This window comes from Chiloscyllium plagiosum, chromosome 39, assembly GCF_004010195.1.
Source record: "Chiloscyllium plagiosum isolate BGI_BamShark_2017 chromosome 39, ASM401019v2, whole genome shotgun sequence".
NCBI lineage: Eukaryota > Metazoa > Chordata > Chondrichthyes > Orectolobiformes > Hemiscylliidae > Chiloscyllium > Chiloscyllium plagiosum.
Window position 1 is genome coordinate 9,696,343 of NC_057748.1, and position 20,214 is coordinate 9,716,556.

Sequence of the window (20,214 nt, forward strand, 5' to 3'; positions counted from 1 at the left end):
GTTGGTGGGGGGTGTGGACCTGACGAGGGGGTCACGGAGGGAGTGGTCTTTTCGGAACGCTGATAGGGGAGGGGAGGGAAATATATCCCTGGTGGTGGGGTCCGTTTGGAGGTGGCGGAAATGACGGCGGATGATATGCTGTACATGGAGGTTGGTGGGGTGGTAGGTGAGGACCAGTGGGTTTCTGTCCTGGGCCGGTTGAAGGGACGGGGCTCAAGGGCGGAGGAGCGGGAAGTGGAGGAAATGCGGTAGTGGGCATCGTCGACCACGTCTGGGGGGAAATTGCGGTCCTTGAAGAAGGAGGCCATCTGGGTTGTATGGTATTGGAACTGGTCCTCCTGGGAGCAGATGCTGCGGAGACTATTAAATTGACTATTAAATCTCATTTTTTTAATATTCTGTATCTCTTTTCACGAAACCAATTCAGTATTCTATTAGCACTTCTTAAAGATGGCATTTAATTGCTGATAAATCTGAACACGTGGCCATTCCTGCTGCCACCACTCGTCCTTCTACTCTTCCCAATTATCCAGCTATCTCTCCCTCCTGCCTCCCAAGCCCAAATTCAAAGTGTAATTAATGTTTGGAACACAAAAAGAGGCACAAGGCCTAAGATTTTATTTTGGACTTATCAGGAGGGACATGTGAGGAGCCAAACTTGGAGAGGGGGAAGAGTGAATTTTTTTTTCCTTTTTTGTTTTATATAACCCCCACACTTCCACCTAACTGCGGTAGTGCTTATTTTTTTCCCCAGCAACCATGTTGTGTGTGTGCAGGTGTGAGACACAGTGAGAGACACAAGGTGTATGAATCTTTATTCAGTTTCCACCACCAGGAAGATAGGAAAACACCCGGGTGGCCAGTGACAAGCAGTGCCCTTCACAAAAGGCAATGCTGTGTGATCAAACAGTGAAGGGGAGGGTAGGGACTAAATCAAAAAAGAGTGAATTTATATCAGGTGAGAATTGGATGCTGATTGGCTGGACCATGATTAGCATGGAGATGCAGTGTGAACTATTAACTGTAGATTTTAGTTAGCCAAAAAAACAGTTTAGTGAGGGAGGTCTACTCTGTTTGGTCAGACCGGGGAATGCAGGAGGGATTGGCTGTCTCCATTAACTGTCCTTAATTTTTAAAAAAGGTGCAATGTATGGATATTCCTTTCACCTACAAAGAGAAACATCCTGTGTGTGAATATATATATCGATTCCAGTAAGCTCAAATGAATCACATCAAAATTTAGTTTCCAGTGTAATTCTTCGCAAAGTCAGGTTTATTCAGTAAATATTGTACAGTGTTGTAGTTCTGTTCGCCGAGCTGAGAATTTATGTTGCAGACATTTCATCCCCTGTCTAGGTGAAATCCTCAGTGCTTGGGAGCCTCATGTGAAGTGCTTCTGTGATCTTTCCTCCAGCATTTATAGTGGTTTATCTCTGCCGCTTTCGGTTGTCCGTTCCAGCTGTCCGTTGCAGTGGCCGGTATATTGGGTCCAGGTCGATGTGTTTATGATAGAATCTATGGATGAGTGCCATGCCCTAGGAATTCCCTGGCTGTTCTCTGTTTGGCTTGTCCTATAATAGTAGTGTTGCCCCAGTCGAACTCATGTTGCTTGTCATCTGTGTGTGTGACTACTAAGGATAGCTGGTCGTGTCGTTTCGTGGCTAGTTGGTGTTCATGGATGCGGATCGTTAGCTGTCTTTCTATTTATCCTATGTAGTGTTTTGTGCAGTCCTTGCATGGGATTTTGCACACTACGTTGGTTTAGCTCATGCTGGGTATCGGGTCCTTTGTCCTGGTGAGTTGTTGTCTGAGAGTGGCTGTTGGTTTGTGTACTGTTATGAGTCCTAGGGGTCGCAATAGTCTGGCTGTCAGTTCCGAGATGCTCCTGATGTATGGTAGTGTGGCTAGTCCTTTTGGTTGTGGCATGTCCTCATTCTGTTGTCTTTCCCTTAGGCATCTGTTGATGAAATTGCGGGGGTATCCATTTTTGGCAAATACATTATATAGGTGTTCTTCTTCCTCTTTTTGCAGTTCTGGTGTACTGCAGTGTGTTGTGGCTCTTTTGAACAGTGTCTTGATGCAACTTCTTTTGTGTGTGTTGGGGTAGTTGCTTTCGTAGTTCAGGACATGGTCTGTATGTGTAGCTTTCCTGTATACCTTTGTGGTGAATTCTCCGTTCGGTGTTCTCTGTACCATCACGTCTAGGAATGGGAGTTGGTTGTCCTTTTCTTCCTCTCGAGTGAATCGGATTCCTGTGAGTGTGGCATTGATGATCCGGTGTGTGTTTTCTATTTCTGTGTTTTTAATGATTACAAAGGTGTCATCCACATACCTGACCCAGAGTTTGGGTTGAATTTGCGGTAAGATTGTTTGTTCTAATCTTTGCATTACAGCTTCTGCTATGAGTCCAGAGATGGGTGAGCCCATGGGTGTGCCGTTGATTTGTTCATATATTTGGTTGTTGAATGTGAAGTGTGTTGTGAGGCACAGGTTCAGTAATTTGAGTATGCAGCCTTTGAGGATAGGTTCCCCGTCTTGTTGTCTGTTCTGTATGTCCAGCAGGTTGGCTATTGTTTCTCTGGCTAGGGTTTTGTCGATAGAGGTGAACAGTGCCATTACATCGAATGAGACCATTAGAGAGGAAAGCATACCAAATGCCTTCTTAACAATCCTACCTACCTGCGACTCCACTTTCAAGGACTTATGAAAATACACTCCAAGGTCTGTTTGCTCAGCAGCACTCCCTGCGACCTTACCATTAAGTGTATACGTTCTGCTAAGGTTTGCTTTCCCAAAATGTAGCACCTCGCATTTATCTAAATTAAACTCCATTTACCACTTCTTAGCCCATTGACCCATCTGATCAAGATCCCACCGTAATCTGGGGTAACCTTCTTCGCTGTCTACTACACCTCCAATTTTGGTATCACCTGCAAACTTACTAACTATACCTCTTATATTCACATCCAAGTCATTTATATAAATGACTAAAAGTAGTGGACCCACCACCGATCCTTGTGGCACTCCACCGGTCACAGGCCTTCAGTCTGAAAAATAGCCCTCCACCACCACCCTCTGTCTTCTACCTTTGAGCCAGTTCTGTGTCCAAATGGCTAGTTCTCCCTGTATTCCATGAGATCTAACCTTGCTAATCAGCCTCCCATAGGAAATCTTGTTGAACACCTTACTGAAGTCCATATAGATCACTCTACCTCTCTGCCCTCATCAATTCTCTTTGTTACTTCTTCAAAACACTCAATCAATTTTGTGAGACATGATTTCCCACGCACAAAACCATGTTGACTATCCCTAATCAGTCCTTGCCTTTCCAAATACATGTACATCCTGTCCCTCAGGATTTCCTCCAACAACTTGCCCACCACTGTGGTCAGGTTCACTGGTCTATAGTTTCCTGGCTTGTCCTTACCACCCTTCTAAAACAGTGGCACCACGTTAGCCAACCTCTAGTCTTCCGGCACCTTGCCTGTGACTATCGATGATGCAGATATCTCAGCAAGGGGCCTAGCAATCTCTTCCCTAGCTTCCCACAGAGTTCTCGGGTACACCTGATCAGGTCCTGGGGATTTATCCACTTTTATGCGTTTCTAGGCATCCAGCACTTCCTCCTCTGTGATATGGACATTTTTCAATATGTCGCCGTCTATTTCCCTACATTCTATATCTTCCATGCCTTCATTGTTTAAGTATATTTTTTGTTCACTGGATGCTCTAATAAATGTAGCAGCTTCAGTGTCAGTAGTGGTCATTCAGGTTTGGTAGATGATGTTTATAAAGTTGACCCATACCCCTGTAAATAAAAGGTCATTAAGTGTGTAATGATTGAGTTCCAGTTCTTGCCATCACTGCCTGGGTTTCTGGATTAGAATAATTGGATTTTTGGGGGCTTTGCTGCTGTACTTTGATCGGTCAGTCACTGTGATGTAAGGTGTTGGTCCCAGCAACAGTCAGAGAAACACCAAAATACAAAGTAAAATGCTAGTATCTCTGCCCTGTTTTTACAATAGCGTTTGCCAATGATTAAGCGCAAATATTCCATTCCTTGTGTTTTTTTCCTTCAGCAACAATAATGACTCACTGTTTTTTTGGACCCAGCTAGCTCTTGCTGTTGCAGACCTTGCCATACAGATGACATCATGGAAAAGCTGTGTCCAGACGCTAATTGAGAAGTGAGTTTTTTTTATACGTTAAAGATGTGGGGTATTGGTGGACAAATGATTAATTTCTGGATCAGAGGCTTGGACTTAGAATCCACACTTCCATTCAATTAATTAAATAAATGTGGAATAAAATATATTATCAGTAATGATGATCGTGATTTGCATCTGGTTTACTAATATCCCTTAGGGAAGCAATCTGTCCTTTATTATTCAGTCTGGTCTCTGTGTGTTTCCATACCTACAGCGATGCGGCTTGATAGCTTGATTGAATTCTGAAATCAGGAAGGTATTCCATTGTAATGAAGAATGTGACTCATTGCCATTTTCTCAACAGCATCCAGAATGGACGATAAATGCTGATCTTGCCAGCGATGCCCACATTCAATAAATGAATAAATTAAAACGTTTTCCCTTGCCCATCTTGGCCCATGTACCCCCACCACCCGGTATTTGTTTTGAACTGTGTAAAAGTGCTTGTCGAAAGTTGAAATCTTAGAATTTGCTGGAGTGGGCAACTGGGTTACTACCTTGGGAATTCTCTCAGAAGCTAGTAAGCCTGTTGTGTATTCCCAGTGCTTTCTGTTTCTCCTCCTTATCCCTATGTTATTGCAACATTAGTGAAGTGAAATTGTCCTCTGGAAACCATGTTGAGGTTTCCTCAGAATCTTTTTTTGACAAAGGAGGCTCATGCCAGGCTGAGGGAACCATTTACTCCACTTGTTAACCAAATTTCCTCGGCCAGCTTTGGTAAGAATAAAAATGCCAGAAATACTCAGCAGGTCAGGCAGCGTCTGTGAAGCGAGAAACCATTTCAGGTTGAGATGACTTTTCGTCCACACATTCTGTTCTGAACTTTTCAGATGAAAGATCAATTGGAACAGAAACAGTAACTCTGTTTCTCTTTTCACATGCTGCCTGAGCTGCCGAGAATTTTTTTGACGTGTATTTGTTTATGTTTTAGTGCATCCTCTATCCACCGTATTTTGCTTTAGTAATTGAGTGCCCAAAACCGCTGTTTGCTTTGGGTGTTTAAAGAAGGTTTGATTAATCGCCACTCCACATGTGCTGACTCGTAGATATGGCAATGACGAGTCTGCACTCCCGTTCCTGCTGGAGATTCTGACAGTGCTCCCAGAGGAAGTGCACAGCCGCTCACTACGAATTGGCACCAACCGAAGGACTGAGGTCATCGAGGACTTGGCCTACAATGCCAGCATGGTGATTGGCTTATTGGTGAGCTGTTTTTGGTAACGAATTTCATCTGAATGTACTTGACCCTGTGCAAAATAAAATCATGGTATCTTCAGCACTGACTTGTTGCCCATCCTCCTTTAGTGTGCTGGCTTTTGGACTGCAGTTCCACAGGCACTGCCACCTTGTCCAAGTAGCCACTCGAGCTAACGTTGTGAAATATCAACAGGCTCTTCAGTAAGTCAGTGTCGCAATTCAGCTCTATCCTGTCAGCAGATACCCAAATGCCCGCACACCCTGGGGAGATCATTAGACAGTGATCGGGAACTGTGTTCTAGACCATTTCCCTGCAAGGCCAGCTCTAGTTGACCATTTTATTTTTAAGCATGTGATGATGGCGGAATCTCTGTTCCTGTCATGTTGCTGTTAAATGATAGCTCTTAAACTGCCCTTCAGTTATCTGAGGAGAATTGATTGAAGGCAGGCCAGCTTCCAGCAAAGTGCTGTATCCGGACTGACTTAAACCACGGAATTCATGACTGTAGTTCTGAAACAAAATCACACACATTGTCATTTATGAACAGGAAGTATTTTCTTCAGATTTAACCTCTCAATATTTGTATCTTGTACACCCTTTGTTTGGCATTTTGAAGATTAATGGAGACCTCTCCATGATTTTCAGTGCCTGAGGAGGATTGGCAGAGATTTCTCGGTGTTTTTTTGGCAAATTGGCTTGATGGTAGGAAACAGAGGGTAACAGTAGAAGGATGCTTGTCGGACTGGAAGCCTGTGACTAGTGGAGTGCCTCAGCGTTCAGTGCTGGGCCCATTGCTGTTATCTATATCAATGATTTGGATGAGAATGTACAAGGCATGATAAATTGGTTTACTGATGGCACTAAAATAGGTGGTATCATGGACAGTGAGGAAGGTTGTCAGAAATTGCAGCAGGACCTTGATCAGCTGGGGAAATGGGCCACAAAATGGTTTAATATAGGTAAGTGTGAGGTCTTGCAGTTTGGAAAGTCAAATCAAAGTAACTATTTCATGGTGAATGGTAGGGCCTTAAGGAGCGTAGTGGAACAGAAGGACCTTGGAGTTCAGGTGCATGGTTCTCTGAAAGTGAAGTCACGGGTTGACAGGGCAGTGAAGACCGTTTTTGGCACACTGGCCTTCATCAGTCAGGACAGTGAGTAAAGACGTTAGGAAGTTGTTGCAGTTGTACAGGGCACTGGTGAGGCCACACTTAGAGTATTGTGTTTTGGTCACCTTTTGAAAGGAAGTTTCTAAACTGGAAAGAGTGCAGAAGAAATTTACAAGGGTATTGCCAGGACTAAACGGTTTGAGTTATAAAGAGAGGTTGGACAAGCTAGGACGTTTTTCTTTAGAGCATAGGAGACTGAGGGAGGATTTTATAGAAGTGTATAAGATCATGAGATGCATGGATAGGGTGAATTTTCCCCAGGGTTGGGGAATCAGGAACTAGAAGGGATCAGTTTAAAGTTAGAGGGGAAAGAATAAAAGGGAACCTGGGGGACAACCATTTTACACAGAGTGGTACACATATGGAATGAGCTGTCAGCAGAAGTAAGGCAGGCATATTAATGTTTAAAAAGGCATTTGAACAAATATATGGAAAAGAAAGGATTAGAAGGGCCAAGTGCTGGGAAATAAGGTAAGCGTTGTTGAACAGTTTGGTCAGCATGGACCAGTTTGGACCAAAGGACTTGCCTCCATGCTGTAGGACTCGATGACTCTATGTTTTTTGTTTCTGGGCTTTTCATCATCATTGCAGCCCTCAAACAATCACTTGGTTTACACTGTGTTGGGGACATTGTGATGCAGAGAGAATGCACTTTTGTGGTAGAGGCTGTATGGACCAAAGGGTCTTTTCCTTTTCATGACTGTGCATTTGTATACTGTTAGTTTGGGATTCAGACCAGACATTAATGGACCCTTCTTAAGGACCAAGGCTTCAACTATAGTCGCCCCCAAAATACCTATTGTCAGGACATCCTTTAAGGCATTAAATAGTGCGTGAGTTGTATTGAGGTTGTGTTTTATGAAGTTTCACTTCGTATCTGGGAATTTTACAGACAGCCTACATGGAGCGCTGTAGTCACGATGAGAAGTTGGTGATTAAAGTCTTCCGATGCTTGATGAGCTGGATTAACCTGGGCATCCTGCACACAGATCACATCGCTAACAGCCAGTTACTGGTGGCACTCTTCCAAGTCCTTGTGAGTATGAACTACGCAACTATTCAGCTTTTCAAAGTCAGTGCATTAATTAGATAATGTCAGTCTTTTGTTAAATATAGTTCTCTTCAGCCTTCTTTTGAAGTTTCTGTCTTAGGCTGAGTGGAGTGCCATTCCACAGGCTGCGGCTGTGAGCAAGACTCTGACTAGTTTTCCTCATGACTAAGTTTGGGGTGCCAGGATCAATGTTGCAGCTAATTTTCCCTTTATGGCCATTTGATGGAGGATGCACAAAATGGAGGATTGAACCGAAGACCTTTCGATTCTATGAAGTATCTTTACCCACAAGGGCAGACCTGTTTCTTTGGTTTGTGCCATCCTTAGCAATTAGAAAGCACACAACTTTGGCATCATATCTTCCGCACCCTTCTTAGTGCTTGGTCTCTCTTGTAATTTTAATCCTACTTGATTGGAAGCTCAGGATTGTTTATGACCACATTGACCATATCTTTATTGATGTTACTGCGAGGGAGCTCAGCTGTCAGCAAGAATTATTAATTCCAGTGGCTCCTGTTTTAAGAATTGCCCTTTCTTCCACACCTGGAAGCCTTTGTGCTACTTCTCATAATATGTGAACAAATTCTTCAAGTGTGAGGCTAAATTGATTATTGTCAGCAGGCTATTTGGCCAGGCAGTGAATGACAGTAGAGCCTGATGGTAATTTCACCCAGCACGTACTCATGTGACCAGAGGTGGAATAACTTGAGGCATTGATTTAAGTCTCACACCCAGTCCAAGTTGGAACCAGTGTATTGTCTCCAGTCCAGGTGGGATCAGCCAAATGCACTCAGCCTGGAAATTGAAGCTAGGACTTTCTGTTCTTAGTGGTACAATGTTGCAGCTTAATCTGCTCACAAGGCCAGCCTTTGTCTTTAGTATGATCAGTTTCTCTCCGGTTGACATTGTGCAGTAGGTTTGTTCTGCCAACCCAGGAAACTTGTGCCTGCTGCTGTAATATCATCTTCACCCTTTGTCTGGCCTCTGCAGTGTTTAATCCCAATCCTGGTTAATTGCATTGATGTTCTGATTTTGTTTACAATTCCTCGACAGTATTTGTATTGACATTGCCTCCAATTGAGTTTTGCTTTGTCCTCTGTTAAAGGAGTAATCCCAGGCGAGGATCCTAAAGGGAAGGTGTGGGATTAATTCTGCATGGAGAGATGTTCTCTTGTAGAATGTTAAGTTTGCTGCTGAGATCTGGCAGAGGACAGGGGGGGGTGGTGATTGACAGTTGTGTGTTTTGCCATGTGGGTGAGGCATTGCCCTCTTATTGTTCTGATTTACGTCCCAGAGGCTAATAAAGCCAGGTGAGGGGGTGATGCAGTTACTGGATAACCCAGCAAATCAATGAAGGCCAAGTTGGTTCTCCATATCGTGACTGTTTGAAGATATAGCTGTAGATATACTCCAGTGGTTCAAAGTGATAAAGAAACAGTTCATCATAGCACTAACTTCAATTCGAATAAAAGACTTCTGCTCTGGTCACAGATTTGAGCTCAGGACTGACCACGATTCAGAGTTACCCCAATCTCCAAGTTAGTGAGAAGAAAATCAGCCAGGATTCCTGCAATCGCGCAATTCATTGAGAGGTGTGTGGATGTTGTAAATGCTAGGTCAGAGGTGTTCCCCCACGTGCTCACCTAAGCAGCATCTCTTGACTGAGTTGTAGGAGTCCTGTTAGCTGAAGGTACCTCAGCAAGAATCATCACCTTCGTGAGGAGAGGTATGCCCGGGGAGGAGAGGAGAAATGATTTAATTTTTGTTAGAATGGTTTATTTATGTCTTTGGAAAGGCTGAAAAGCTGCTGAGTTGATAGTGTCACAGGGTTATCAGTTGTAATTAACACTAGGCGCAGAAGTTTTTGGTGATAGTTAACCTAGGCCAGAAAGCCTTCACACTCCTCCCAGTGAGTCTCTGCTATAGGTGTTGTCATCCCATTGTCATGCACAGGCTTGCTGAATTGTGATCAGGACCAGGAGCTTTAGCTGTCAAATCAGTTAACCGTGCAGGACAAGAGTTGAACCACAATCTCTCCTGCATGATATGTCACCATCACGTCCTTGCCCTCTGAACCATCGAGGATCTGTTGTATTGGGAACTTCCTTAATGCTGACCCAGTGACTCACTGGAACATAACCAGGAGCAAAGTCTGCTTTGCAACCCCTACATCCGATCCTGAGCGCAAAATCCAGGCTGATGCACCAGTTCAGTATTGAGTGGATGCTGCTACTTTGTTGATGAGACATTGACTGCATGTTCTGCTGGCTCAGTGTGTCTTAAAGAAGCAGGAATGGCATTCAAAGAAAAATGGGCAATTCTGTCATTACCTTGATCAATATTCCTCTTAACCCATACCACTCATTGATTTGTGTGTGTGTTTGGGGAGCGTTCTCATTCTCAGCAAATCAGTCGCCATGTTCATCAATTTAACAGTGAGTGCACTTCAGTGTAATTGTTTATGAAATGTTTTTTCGATTGATCAGGCATGTGAGAAATGCAAGTCTTTCTGTGCATGTTTGAGTGGAATGTAACGATATTCACGTTGTTGAAAGAGAAACTGTACCTGAATTTCAGAGGCACAACCAGACATCCTCAAACCTGCACGAGGTGGCGAGTGACTGTGTGTGCGCAGCACTTTATGCAGTCGAGGGCTTGCAGGAGAGTCTACGGCTGGCACTACAGCTGCAGGAAGGGGTGACAGCACTGGAGGAAGCCTACCATACTGCAGTCGCCTGTGAGGACATGGACAAGTACGTTACAGTTAGGTTTCACACTTTGGAATAGGTTTGGAGTTATGCCAGAATGCTTTTGTGAGGATCACCTTGTTGGTTAAGGCAGCAAATACAGTCTAGGTTTGTCCCTGGCCCCTACAAGTGAGCTGGTCTCATCCAGGCCACATTTGAGCAGTGTATCTGTGGAAATCATTCTGCCAAGGTGGAGGCAAGTGGCAACAATCTCAGCAGTCTATTTTAGAAAAAGCAAGATCTATTTGAACAGCACACTACAGCAAACAGTCTGCAGAGTTTAAACAGGACAGTACAGCAAGCACAACTCATAATTGCAGCTACTGCAAGGCATCCTGATACAAGGAGGGTTATTTCTCTGGCAGAACAAGTGGTGAATAGTTACACATGTCCATAATCAAAGGCAATCATTTACATCCTTGCAGTCTTCAGGTATAATTGATGGGGGAAATCACTCAATCGCTTCCACTCTGACCCAGAATAGTGACACTGTATGCAGTCAGATTTGAGGTCTCAATGTCCCTGTGGCCGGAGAGTTTCTTTATGCTGCCTGCTTCTAATCTCCAGCTGGTCATTCCTACTAGAAAATCCAGTGGACTGGATAGAGGGAGGGTGGGGCCTGGGTGTTACAGGAATGCCCAGTGGTAAAACAGCTGAACTGCCAGGGCTTGCTTGTGAAGGTTACCCAAATACCTGGGTAAGGTATTGAGCATTAAACGCATTTATGGAATTGTAAATGGCCTAGTGGTATTATCACTAGATTATTAATCCAGAGGCCAATGCAATGTACTGGGGTCCCAGGTTCGAATCCCATCATGGCAGATGGTGGAATTTGAATTCAATAAAAGATTCTGGAATATAGAGTCAAATGATGACCATGAATTGGCCATCGATTGTTGGAAAAACTCATTTGGTTCATTAATGTCCTTCAGGGAAGGAAACTGCTCTCCTTACCTGGTCTGGCCCATGTGTGACTTCTCATCTATTTTTGGTTATCTCTTGTGCTGCTCTCTGGGCAATTAGGAATGGGTAATACCCTTGACACCCTCATCCCATGAATGAATTACAAAAAATCCAACATAAATACTGCCCTCCAGAACAAATTGTTTAAAAGGCTAGATACATCATCACTAGTAACTGAGTTATTGATGCTTTAGAAGTGAGAAAAGTTAATACAATTAAAGCTGTTCAATTTGAATGATTTAATTATATTTAAATGGTTGTAGATTGCTATGAGATTTTAATCAGTTCAATTAAACCTTTTGCACTAAAGGTGACTTCAAAGTTTCAGGCGTTTGTAGTTTGTCATCACAGTTTAAATGTTCCTATCAACTGCAGAAACTCTAGTATAGAGCTAAACAAGAAACGTCACCCTGTTATACATTCTGTCACTAAAGAACCATGTGCCAGCCTCTTCCACAGTCATAGCAAGGTCGCACTGACCGATAACATCATAGTGGCAGCTGCTGCACTTTACCCAGAATGTGATTTGAATATGGAACTTGCCAGTGCATTCAGTAGTTGACATAAATAACATTGATTACTTTTAGAATATGAAGCATATGAAGACTAATGGAGCAGAAGGATGAGTTGATCAGGTTGCCGTAGTTGTGGGTATGTTCACTGAGCTGGGAAGTTAATTTGCAGACGTTTTCATCTCGGTGACATCTTCAGTGCTTTGGAGCCTCCTGCGGTACTGGGGCTTCTGGAGTTTATTTGCTTTCATTTCTGCTGAATCCAGTTGCTGGTTCCAGTTGTTCATCGTAGTGGCCGATATATTGGGTCTAGATCAATGTGCTTATTGATGGAGTCCGTGGATGAGTGCCATGCTTCTAGAAATTCTCTGGCTGTGCAATGTTTAGCTTGTCCTCTGATCGTTGTGTTGTCCCAGTCAAATTTGTGGTCCTTGTTATCTGTGTGTATGGACAGCTAGTCGTGGTGTTTAATGGCTAGTTGGTGTGTGTGGATGCAGATTGCTAGTTGTCATCCCGTTTCTCCTATATAGTGTTTCGTGCAGTCTTTGCATTGAATCCTGTAAATTACGTTTGTCTTGCGCATGATGGGTATTGGGTCACTATAGGAAATACTATACCCATGTACCCACAACTACGGCAACTGGCATCCAAGCTACAAATCTTTACGCAAACCTTGATCAGGTGATATGGAATGTGGTGGAAGGAGCATAAACACCTTCACGGATAGATGGAGCTGAACGGCCTTTCTCTACCTCTTCCGTGCTTTACCTTCAAGTTTGTTTAAATCACGTTCAATTATGCTCTAAATTGTCCTTTAATCAAGATATGCTAGCCTACACATGGTTGATAAGTTAATTGGAAAAGTCACTGTGTTAGAGTGTTAGAGTGAAGTTATACTCTAAATTTTAAAAATGGAGCTTTATTCTGAGTCTAACCATTGTAGCTGCATGTGACAGTACCTGATAAGATAATACAAGGAAAGTTTATTTTGTAAGTATTTAAGTTAGCTCATTGAGCTTGAAGGTTTGTTTTCAGACGTTTCGTCACCATATTGGGTAACATCATCAGTGAGAGCCTCCGGTGAAGCCCTGATGGTATTCCCACCTCTCTTTATTTCAATGAGCTACATCACATTGCAGCACCCAAGAACTACAAAAAGCAGAAGAAGAAAATCTATACAACATTTCAAGACAAATGGGTACCCAATAAACACAATCTACCAATTCCTCCGAAACAAACCCAAACAAGCAGACACAACGCAACCAAAAACTATAGCCACATTACCTTACATCAAAGACAAATCAGAAATGACTTCCAGACTACTCAAGATTAAAGTGGTGCTGGAAAAGCACAGCAGGTCAGGCAGCATCCGAGGAGCAGGAAAATCGATGTTTCGGGTAAAAGCCTTTCATCAGGAATGAGGCAGGGAGTCTCCGAGGTGGAGAGATAAATGAGAGGGGGGTGGGGCTGGGGAGAAGGTAGCTAAGAGTACAATAGGTGGGTGGAGGTGGGAATGAAGGTGATAGGTCAGAGAGGAGGGTGGAGCAGGTGGTGGGAAGGGAGATTGGCAGGTAGGTCAGGTCATGAGGACAGTGCTGAGCTGGAAGTTTGGAATTGGGGTAAGGTGGGGGAGGGGAAATGAGGAAACTGGTAAAGTCCACATTGATGCCCTGGGGCTGAAGTCCTGAGGGTTGAAGGCTGAGTTGTCCTTCCAAATTACTCAGACCCCTTGGCATCATAGTAGCCCACAAACCTAGCAACACACTTAAACAGCGACTAATTAACCTAAAGGATCCATTAGGTATCACCAGCATAACTAACATCATTTAAAGATGCCATGTAAGTACTGTAAAAAAAACACTACATCAGACAAACTAGCAGGAAATTTGCCACTTGGATACATGAACACCAACTGGCCGCCAAACAATACGACCCACTAGTTTCTATACATACAGACATAGAAGGACACCACTTTGACTGGGACAACACACACATCCTAGGACAGGTGAAACAAAGACACGCATGAGAATTCTTAGAGGCATGGCATTCTAACCAGAACTCCATCAATAAACACATCGATTTAGATCCTATCTACCTTCCCTTTTTAAAAAAAACATAAATGACATCAACCACCTTAAGAAACCAAAACCTATAAATAGGGAGGCGGGATATACCACCAGCGCTTCATCGGAAATTCTCACTGATGATGTTACCTAGTCATGGTGACGAAACGTCTGAAAACAAACCATTAAGCTCAGCGAGCTAACTTGCGTACTTATCAACCTGAGCTACAAATCTTCTCAAAAATCGCTGGTTTATTTATGTCTAACCTGTGCTGAGCTGACTTGAGTGTGCCAGGGACAGTAGAGGGAGCCTTTGTGCCATTTGTACCATTTTTGACCTGAGGCCTTGTGTTTTCCAGGGCACTGAACTATTGCAGAATTTTCACTGAACTGGCAGAAACACTGTTGGAGATGGTTATCCGTTCACCAGGACAGGGATTGGGTGATCTCAAAACGCTCAATCTCATCTTAAACTGTGTTGGACATGAGCAGTATGAGGTCAGTTAATACTCGCCTTCAATCCAGTCAGTTCAGGTAGCAGTGCTCATGAGTTGAGGCCAACATGTCCTAAGCTGCTTAACAACAGAGCAACCCAAAAAGTCTCTGTGCAGGCAGACACAACTCAGCCACTTTAAGCTGCTTTAAGTGCATGACCCCACAGCAAAATTGACAAGGGTCACATATTTAAACAAATTGCTGCCCATAATCGAGAGAGTTCATTGGTTGAGACTCCCCTGTTACTTGGACCTGCTGTTCTTGTGTGGGTTTTAGACCCTTTGCATTTCACTAACCCCATGTCGAAGCACTGACTGAAAAACAAAGCTATGTGATCAGTCATAAAAGACGAGACAAATAACTGAGCTGTTTCGGTTCCTTGCGTTTGAATTGTGCAGCTGTTGTATTGTCCTTGACCGAACCAATTCCACTGACCACGCAGGAGCCAGTCTCAAAATTAAACAGCAATCACTAAATTCTGAATAGGTCCCAGGCTAGTAACAGGGCACTCTGACCTCTGTAAGCCAGCTGGTTGTGGTTCAGGTCCTAGTCCAGAGACTTCCGCACAAAATCCTGACTGCACTTCATGGTCAAAAGTATCATCTTTCAAGTGAGATGCTAATTCAGAACTTTCCAACTTTTTCTCAAAATATAGTGACATTTTGAGTCTTAAAAGTTGCCACTACTTCAGTCAGAGCAAGGTAGGGAGGATAGACGAGAGAATGGGTGTAGGTGCTGGGTTGGGGGAAGTGCAGAGCTGAGTGAGTGGGCTGGAGGAAGGGTGCTGAGGTGAGTGTATGGGCTGGATGGAGACTACAGAGCTGCGAATTCAGCTGTGAGGAGGCCGCAGGGGTGTGAGGACGGAGTTAGGGGGGCAGTGTTTAATCTTGGAGCAAGAATCGGGCCTCAAGGAGCAAAGAGTTGAGCCACATCCACTAATTTAAAGAAGTCGTAGGTTATTCGCAGTTGGTCCCCATAGATGCTCCATTGTAACCATCCCTGCTAAACATTGGGAAGCCCTCTGTAAAACCAGGGTCCTCAGCTCTTTGGGCTTATGTAAAAGGTCCCATGACACTATATCAATGAGTTGTTCCTGGCATCCTCACTGGTTATTCTTTAATGAACATTGCTAAATCAGATTCTCTGGTCATATGGCAGTGCTATTCGTGAGAGCTTGCTGTGTGTAGCTTGCTTGCTTTGTGTCATTCATTGCGATGACTACTTTTCAAAGTGTCTTACATGTTAGGAAACATTTTTTGGTCCAGAGATCATGTATAACTGGGATCAGAAAGTGCTGGAGAAACTTAGCAGGTCTGGCAGCATCTGTGGACAAACAACAGAATTTCTAAAGAATTGCCATATTGGACTCCATGTTTATCTCTCCACAGATGTGCCGGAACCACGTTTCCCAAGCACTTTGATTTTATTTCAGATCTCCATTACTTGCTTTTACTGTATATGTTTGAACTTTCTTTACTTTGGGTGGGCTTTACTTTTGTATCTGATCTTTATGTGCCTGATGTCGACGTGGTGTATGTTCTCATTGACAGAGGTAAATGAGAAACGTTTAGTTTTCTTGTGCTTAAAAACCATAAATATTTCTATGAAATAATGCTGGATTGAAAGGTGAGTTTGGTCTTGACTGTTAGTTTCTCTCTAACATACTCTGCATCGTGCAGGTGGCGGAAATCACATTCAATTTCTGGTATCGGCTAGCCGAAACTCTGCACAGGATGAAGGACCCCTCAGTAAACCAGATCTTCCGGCCGTATTTCCAGAGACTTACTCAGTCGCTCACCTTCCACTCCCAGATGGATCCTGATCACGTATGTCACCTTTGATAAGAAAGCATGCAAATGAGTTGGTGTATAGTAAGCCCTAGGCTTAAACAGTAGGAAAATGTTAGAGACTATCCCAAATGAAAATTTTCATAATATTTGCTGCTCCCAAGACTGTCCAATGCACTCCTGCCTTTATCTTCTAATGATTTTAATGTTCTATTGTTTGCATGGTAAGAGTTCAGGGAAGGTACATGGTAATCTGGTAAGCAATGGATCAACACTGAGATCCCCTTGATGAGTAAATGAGCATCATAAAGTGAACATTAGCCCTTACCTCCACAAATGTCAGTTCAAATCCAGCGCTGTCTTAATGGGACCAAAACCTACTGTAGGGTGGCAGCTTGTATGAAGTGAGTTTGGTCTCACATTAAGCAACAATTGCAATTCAGTACTGAATCAGCAAACATGCTCAGACCCCACAGGGTGGCTGATGTGGACATATAAGATCTGCAGTGCTGGCTGCTTAGGTGCATTGTTGAGGCTTGAGTTGAGGAAGCTTTCCTTTGTGCCTGTGGGTACGATGCCTATCTGGATGTGCAGTATACTGATGCTGAATTTGCAGCAATGTAAATCGCACTATTCCCCAGTGTTAACACTTTGAGAAAATTCACCTTATTTTATTAAAATATTTTGTTGGTTTGATTCTTAATTTGATCTTTTGCTGAACAATTGGAGTCTGAAGGGTTAGTTTCCTCACACCTCCCAATGCCGTCTGCCATTGCTAAAGATTGAGGTGGTTTCCCAGTGTAGAGGTTTTGAGGTCAGTGTTACCAAGTGTATTGGCTCTGTGCACCCTCTGGTAGCAGTGCTGTCTGAACTGTTTCCTTAACAGGAGGGAGTTCTGGATGAGACGGATGATTTTTACGAGTTCAGACTCCGGGTCTCTGATCTTCTGAAAGATATTATATTCCTCATTGGAGCTTCAGAGTTCTTCTCGCGGGTAAGTAAGGAACAATCTTCCCAACCTTTAGTCCATACAGCTAGAAGGAAAGCAAATAAATATGAGAAGACCCATTCAACTTCTCATTCAGACACCCTTTCCAATATCCCACTGTTAAATACCTAAACTTAGCTTGCGGAAGACCATTCTCCAAACGCATGCACGTACACACACACACACACAGTCCAGAATGTGCCCTTTCATCCCACTGACTTCTTGTCCCATGCTTTGTTTAGTTTAAGATTGTTTTGTGAATGCATTTTGGGTGCTCAATTATACTGTTCCTTTCTAGTTGTATTCAACACTGAAAGATGGCAGCCCAGCCTGGGAGGAGACGGAAGCTGTGCTTTTCATCATGACAGCGTTGGTGAAAAACCTAAACCCGTGAGTGAGAAATCTGTTGGACCACGTGGAGTGATGCTGAGCATGTGGTGGTGCAGTGTGAGATTGGCCTGGCTTTTTGGGGAGGAGCAAGGGCCCTCAAGCATCCTCATTCCATCAAATCAGTCATCTTATTTTGAATGGTGGGGTGTTATAGAATTTGGCAATCTTTATTTTTGTGGAATAAAGTTCTGTAGCTGCTGGTAATCACCAAACATGCATACCCAGATAGTAGCAACTAGGGCGGGTATTGCATCTGAAGTTAGTTGCAAGGTTCACTGGATAGCAACAGGAAACTGGAGTAATGAGATAAGCCAACTTTATTTTTCCCACTCATTCTCCATTTTAACTTTCTTTTACCTTTCTTGACTATATCCCTGTGGTGATAACCCAGATGAATTATGGAATGAGTGGTGAGTACAGGCATTTGGTATCTGGAGGTTCTTGTGCTGCTTTGGGCACTTTGATTTGGCCTCTGCATGTTCACAACAAAGTCTTGCAGAGTGTTCAGTGCTTCCCAAATGGGCCTTCTCCATTTTGGCCGGTCATAACCAGCATCTCCCGCGAATCGGTGGGGATGCTTCAACTCTTCAGGGAAGCTCTGAGAATATCCTTACAGCTTCCGATCTCCTCCAGGGAATTTCCTGCTGTCACCAAGTTCAGAGTGAAGCAGTTGCTTTGGGAGTCAGGCATACAGTCGATTGGAATTTACTTTCAAGGTGCCTTGGGAGAGAGGGTGCTGCTGTTGAATGCCTTCCTTGCCAGTAGGCTGCAGTGCAGGGAAATTCACATACTGATTGTGCTCACTCTGTGAGTGCAGTTAACTTTCAGATGGAGCAAATGTGGACTGTTGTCTTGACGGAATCACAGACCTGAAAATGTGTTGCTGGAAAAGCGCAGCAAGTCAGGCAGCATCCAAGGAGCAGGAGAATCGACGTTTCGGGCATAAGCCCTTCTTCGGGCTCGCCCGAAACGTCGATTTTCCTGCTCTTTGGATGCTGCCTGACCTGCTGCGCTTTTCCAGCAACACATTTTCAGCTCTGATCTCCAGCATCTGCAGTCCTCACTTTCTCCTGGAATCACAGACCACCAGGAAACATTTCCAATCTTCATCCTTTAACAATCTGTGGCTTAATGGACTAGTCAGAGTAGCTGTTTGTAGCTAGTCTCCTGTCTGAGGACTATTGCATGATGTAGAGAAACAGTGTGTTGGGATATACATTTGTTGGGTGGATTCAGGGAGGTGGGGGGGGAGTGGCAATGCTCTCCTGCTTGATTGTATGTATCCATTAATGATGGTAATAACTTGGATTTCCTCTGTTCTCTCCTCTTAAATCTCAATGTTGTATGTTTTTGGGTTGACTCCGAATCCACCTAACTTTGGAAGGAACATATTTTATTCAGTGTCTCAATTTGAAACATTGGCCCTGCTGATAGGAATATTGTTAGGTGAGGACAGCACTAGTCTAGGATGCAGGACTACTTGTGATCCAATGTCTTAGTGACACTATCCAACCTTCTGTATTAGTAATGGCTATCTGGGTGTAATACTGAAGTGTCTTAACTAAACTTTGAGAAGGGGAAGGGCATTGGAACGTTACAAAGCATAAATAAAAACCTGCTTTAAGTTGTTCCAACATCTCTTGAAAGCTGTTTGAATGCAAGGTATTGGTGATGAGATAAGCTGTCTCTACATGTACTCTGCTGATCTGCAAATGCCTCTGGTGGTAGTATTAACAGTGGCACCTAGTGAGCCCAGGATCTTGATGGGGGGGGAAACAACTTTGAAATTAAGAAAACTGATCTTTTTCTTTGCACTTAGGGAAAAGGAACAAAGGCTGGGAGATGTTGTTCAGGCAGTAATCAGCCTCCCTGACAATACTCATTTAGCAGTACAACATTCTGGAGTCCAGCTGTTGGGTGAGATGGGTGAATACATCAACAATGTGCGATGTCTAGGTCAGTGCGGGTTTTCTCTTCCCCCTCATCGATTGTCCTTGATGTATAAGGTGCATTGCTCCTCATTCAGTACTAGGCTGGAGTTATTCACTGAAAAAGGTATCATGCTGTGATGACATAGATCCTCCTCCCTGCCTCCCCGGTGTCACAAAATCGAGTTGCCAGTTACCATGCCAAGAACTGAAGGAGCTGAACCTGCTTGCTGCCCCCTGATTAAGTGCCATGTATACAGTAGCATAGAGTCATAGAACTGTACAGCACGAAAACAAGCCCTTCGGTCCTACTCATCCATGCCAACTAGATATTCTGCATTAGTCTAGTCCCATTTGCCATCATTTGACCCATATCCCTCTAAACCCTTCTTATTCATGTATCCATCTAGATGCCTTTTAAATGCTATAATTGTCCCATCCTCCTCCAATTCCTCTGGCAGCTCATTCCATACATGCACCATCCTCTGTTCTCTTGGTCCTTTTAAATCTTTCCCCTCTCACCTTAAACCTGTGCCCTCTAGCTTTGGACTCCTCTACCCTGGGGAAAAGACCTTGACTACACACCCTATCCATGCCCTTCATGATTTTATAAACTTCTAAAAGGTCACCCCTCTTCATCCGACTCTCCAAGAAAAATAGCCCCAGCCTAATCAGACTCTCCCTCTAGCTCAAACCCTCCAATCTTTGGGCCAATGGT

General features: G+C 43.7%; 1 protein-coding gene across 5 annotated transcripts in view; it reads left to right on the forward strand.

Moving 5' to 3' along the window:
* Positions 1–20,214, forward strand: part of LOC122542211 (transportin-3-like) — a 61,134-nt gene that overhangs the window by 10,112 nt on the left and 30,808 nt on the right. For 4 of the 5 annotated variants that reach the window (XM_043679706.1, XM_043679705.1, XM_043679703.1 and 1 more), the window contains exons 4-12: positions 4,114–4,187; positions 5,255–5,411; positions 7,465–7,608; positions 10,201–10,376; positions 14,268–14,406; positions 16,083–16,229; positions 17,077–17,184; positions 17,477–17,568; positions 19,388–19,524. In XM_043679706.1, coding sequence (XP_043535641.1) covers positions 4,114–4,187; positions 5,255–5,411; positions 7,465–7,608; positions 10,201–10,376; positions 14,268–14,406; positions 16,083–16,229; positions 17,077–17,184; positions 17,477–17,568; positions 19,388–19,524 — 1,174 coding nt within the window. The remainder of the gene's footprint in view (positions 1–4,113; positions 4,188–5,254; positions 5,412–7,464; positions 7,609–10,200; positions 10,377–14,267; positions 14,407–16,082; positions 16,230–17,076; positions 17,185–17,476; positions 17,569–19,387; positions 19,525–20,214) is intronic. The other variant, XM_043679704.1, reaches the window with a different exon arrangement.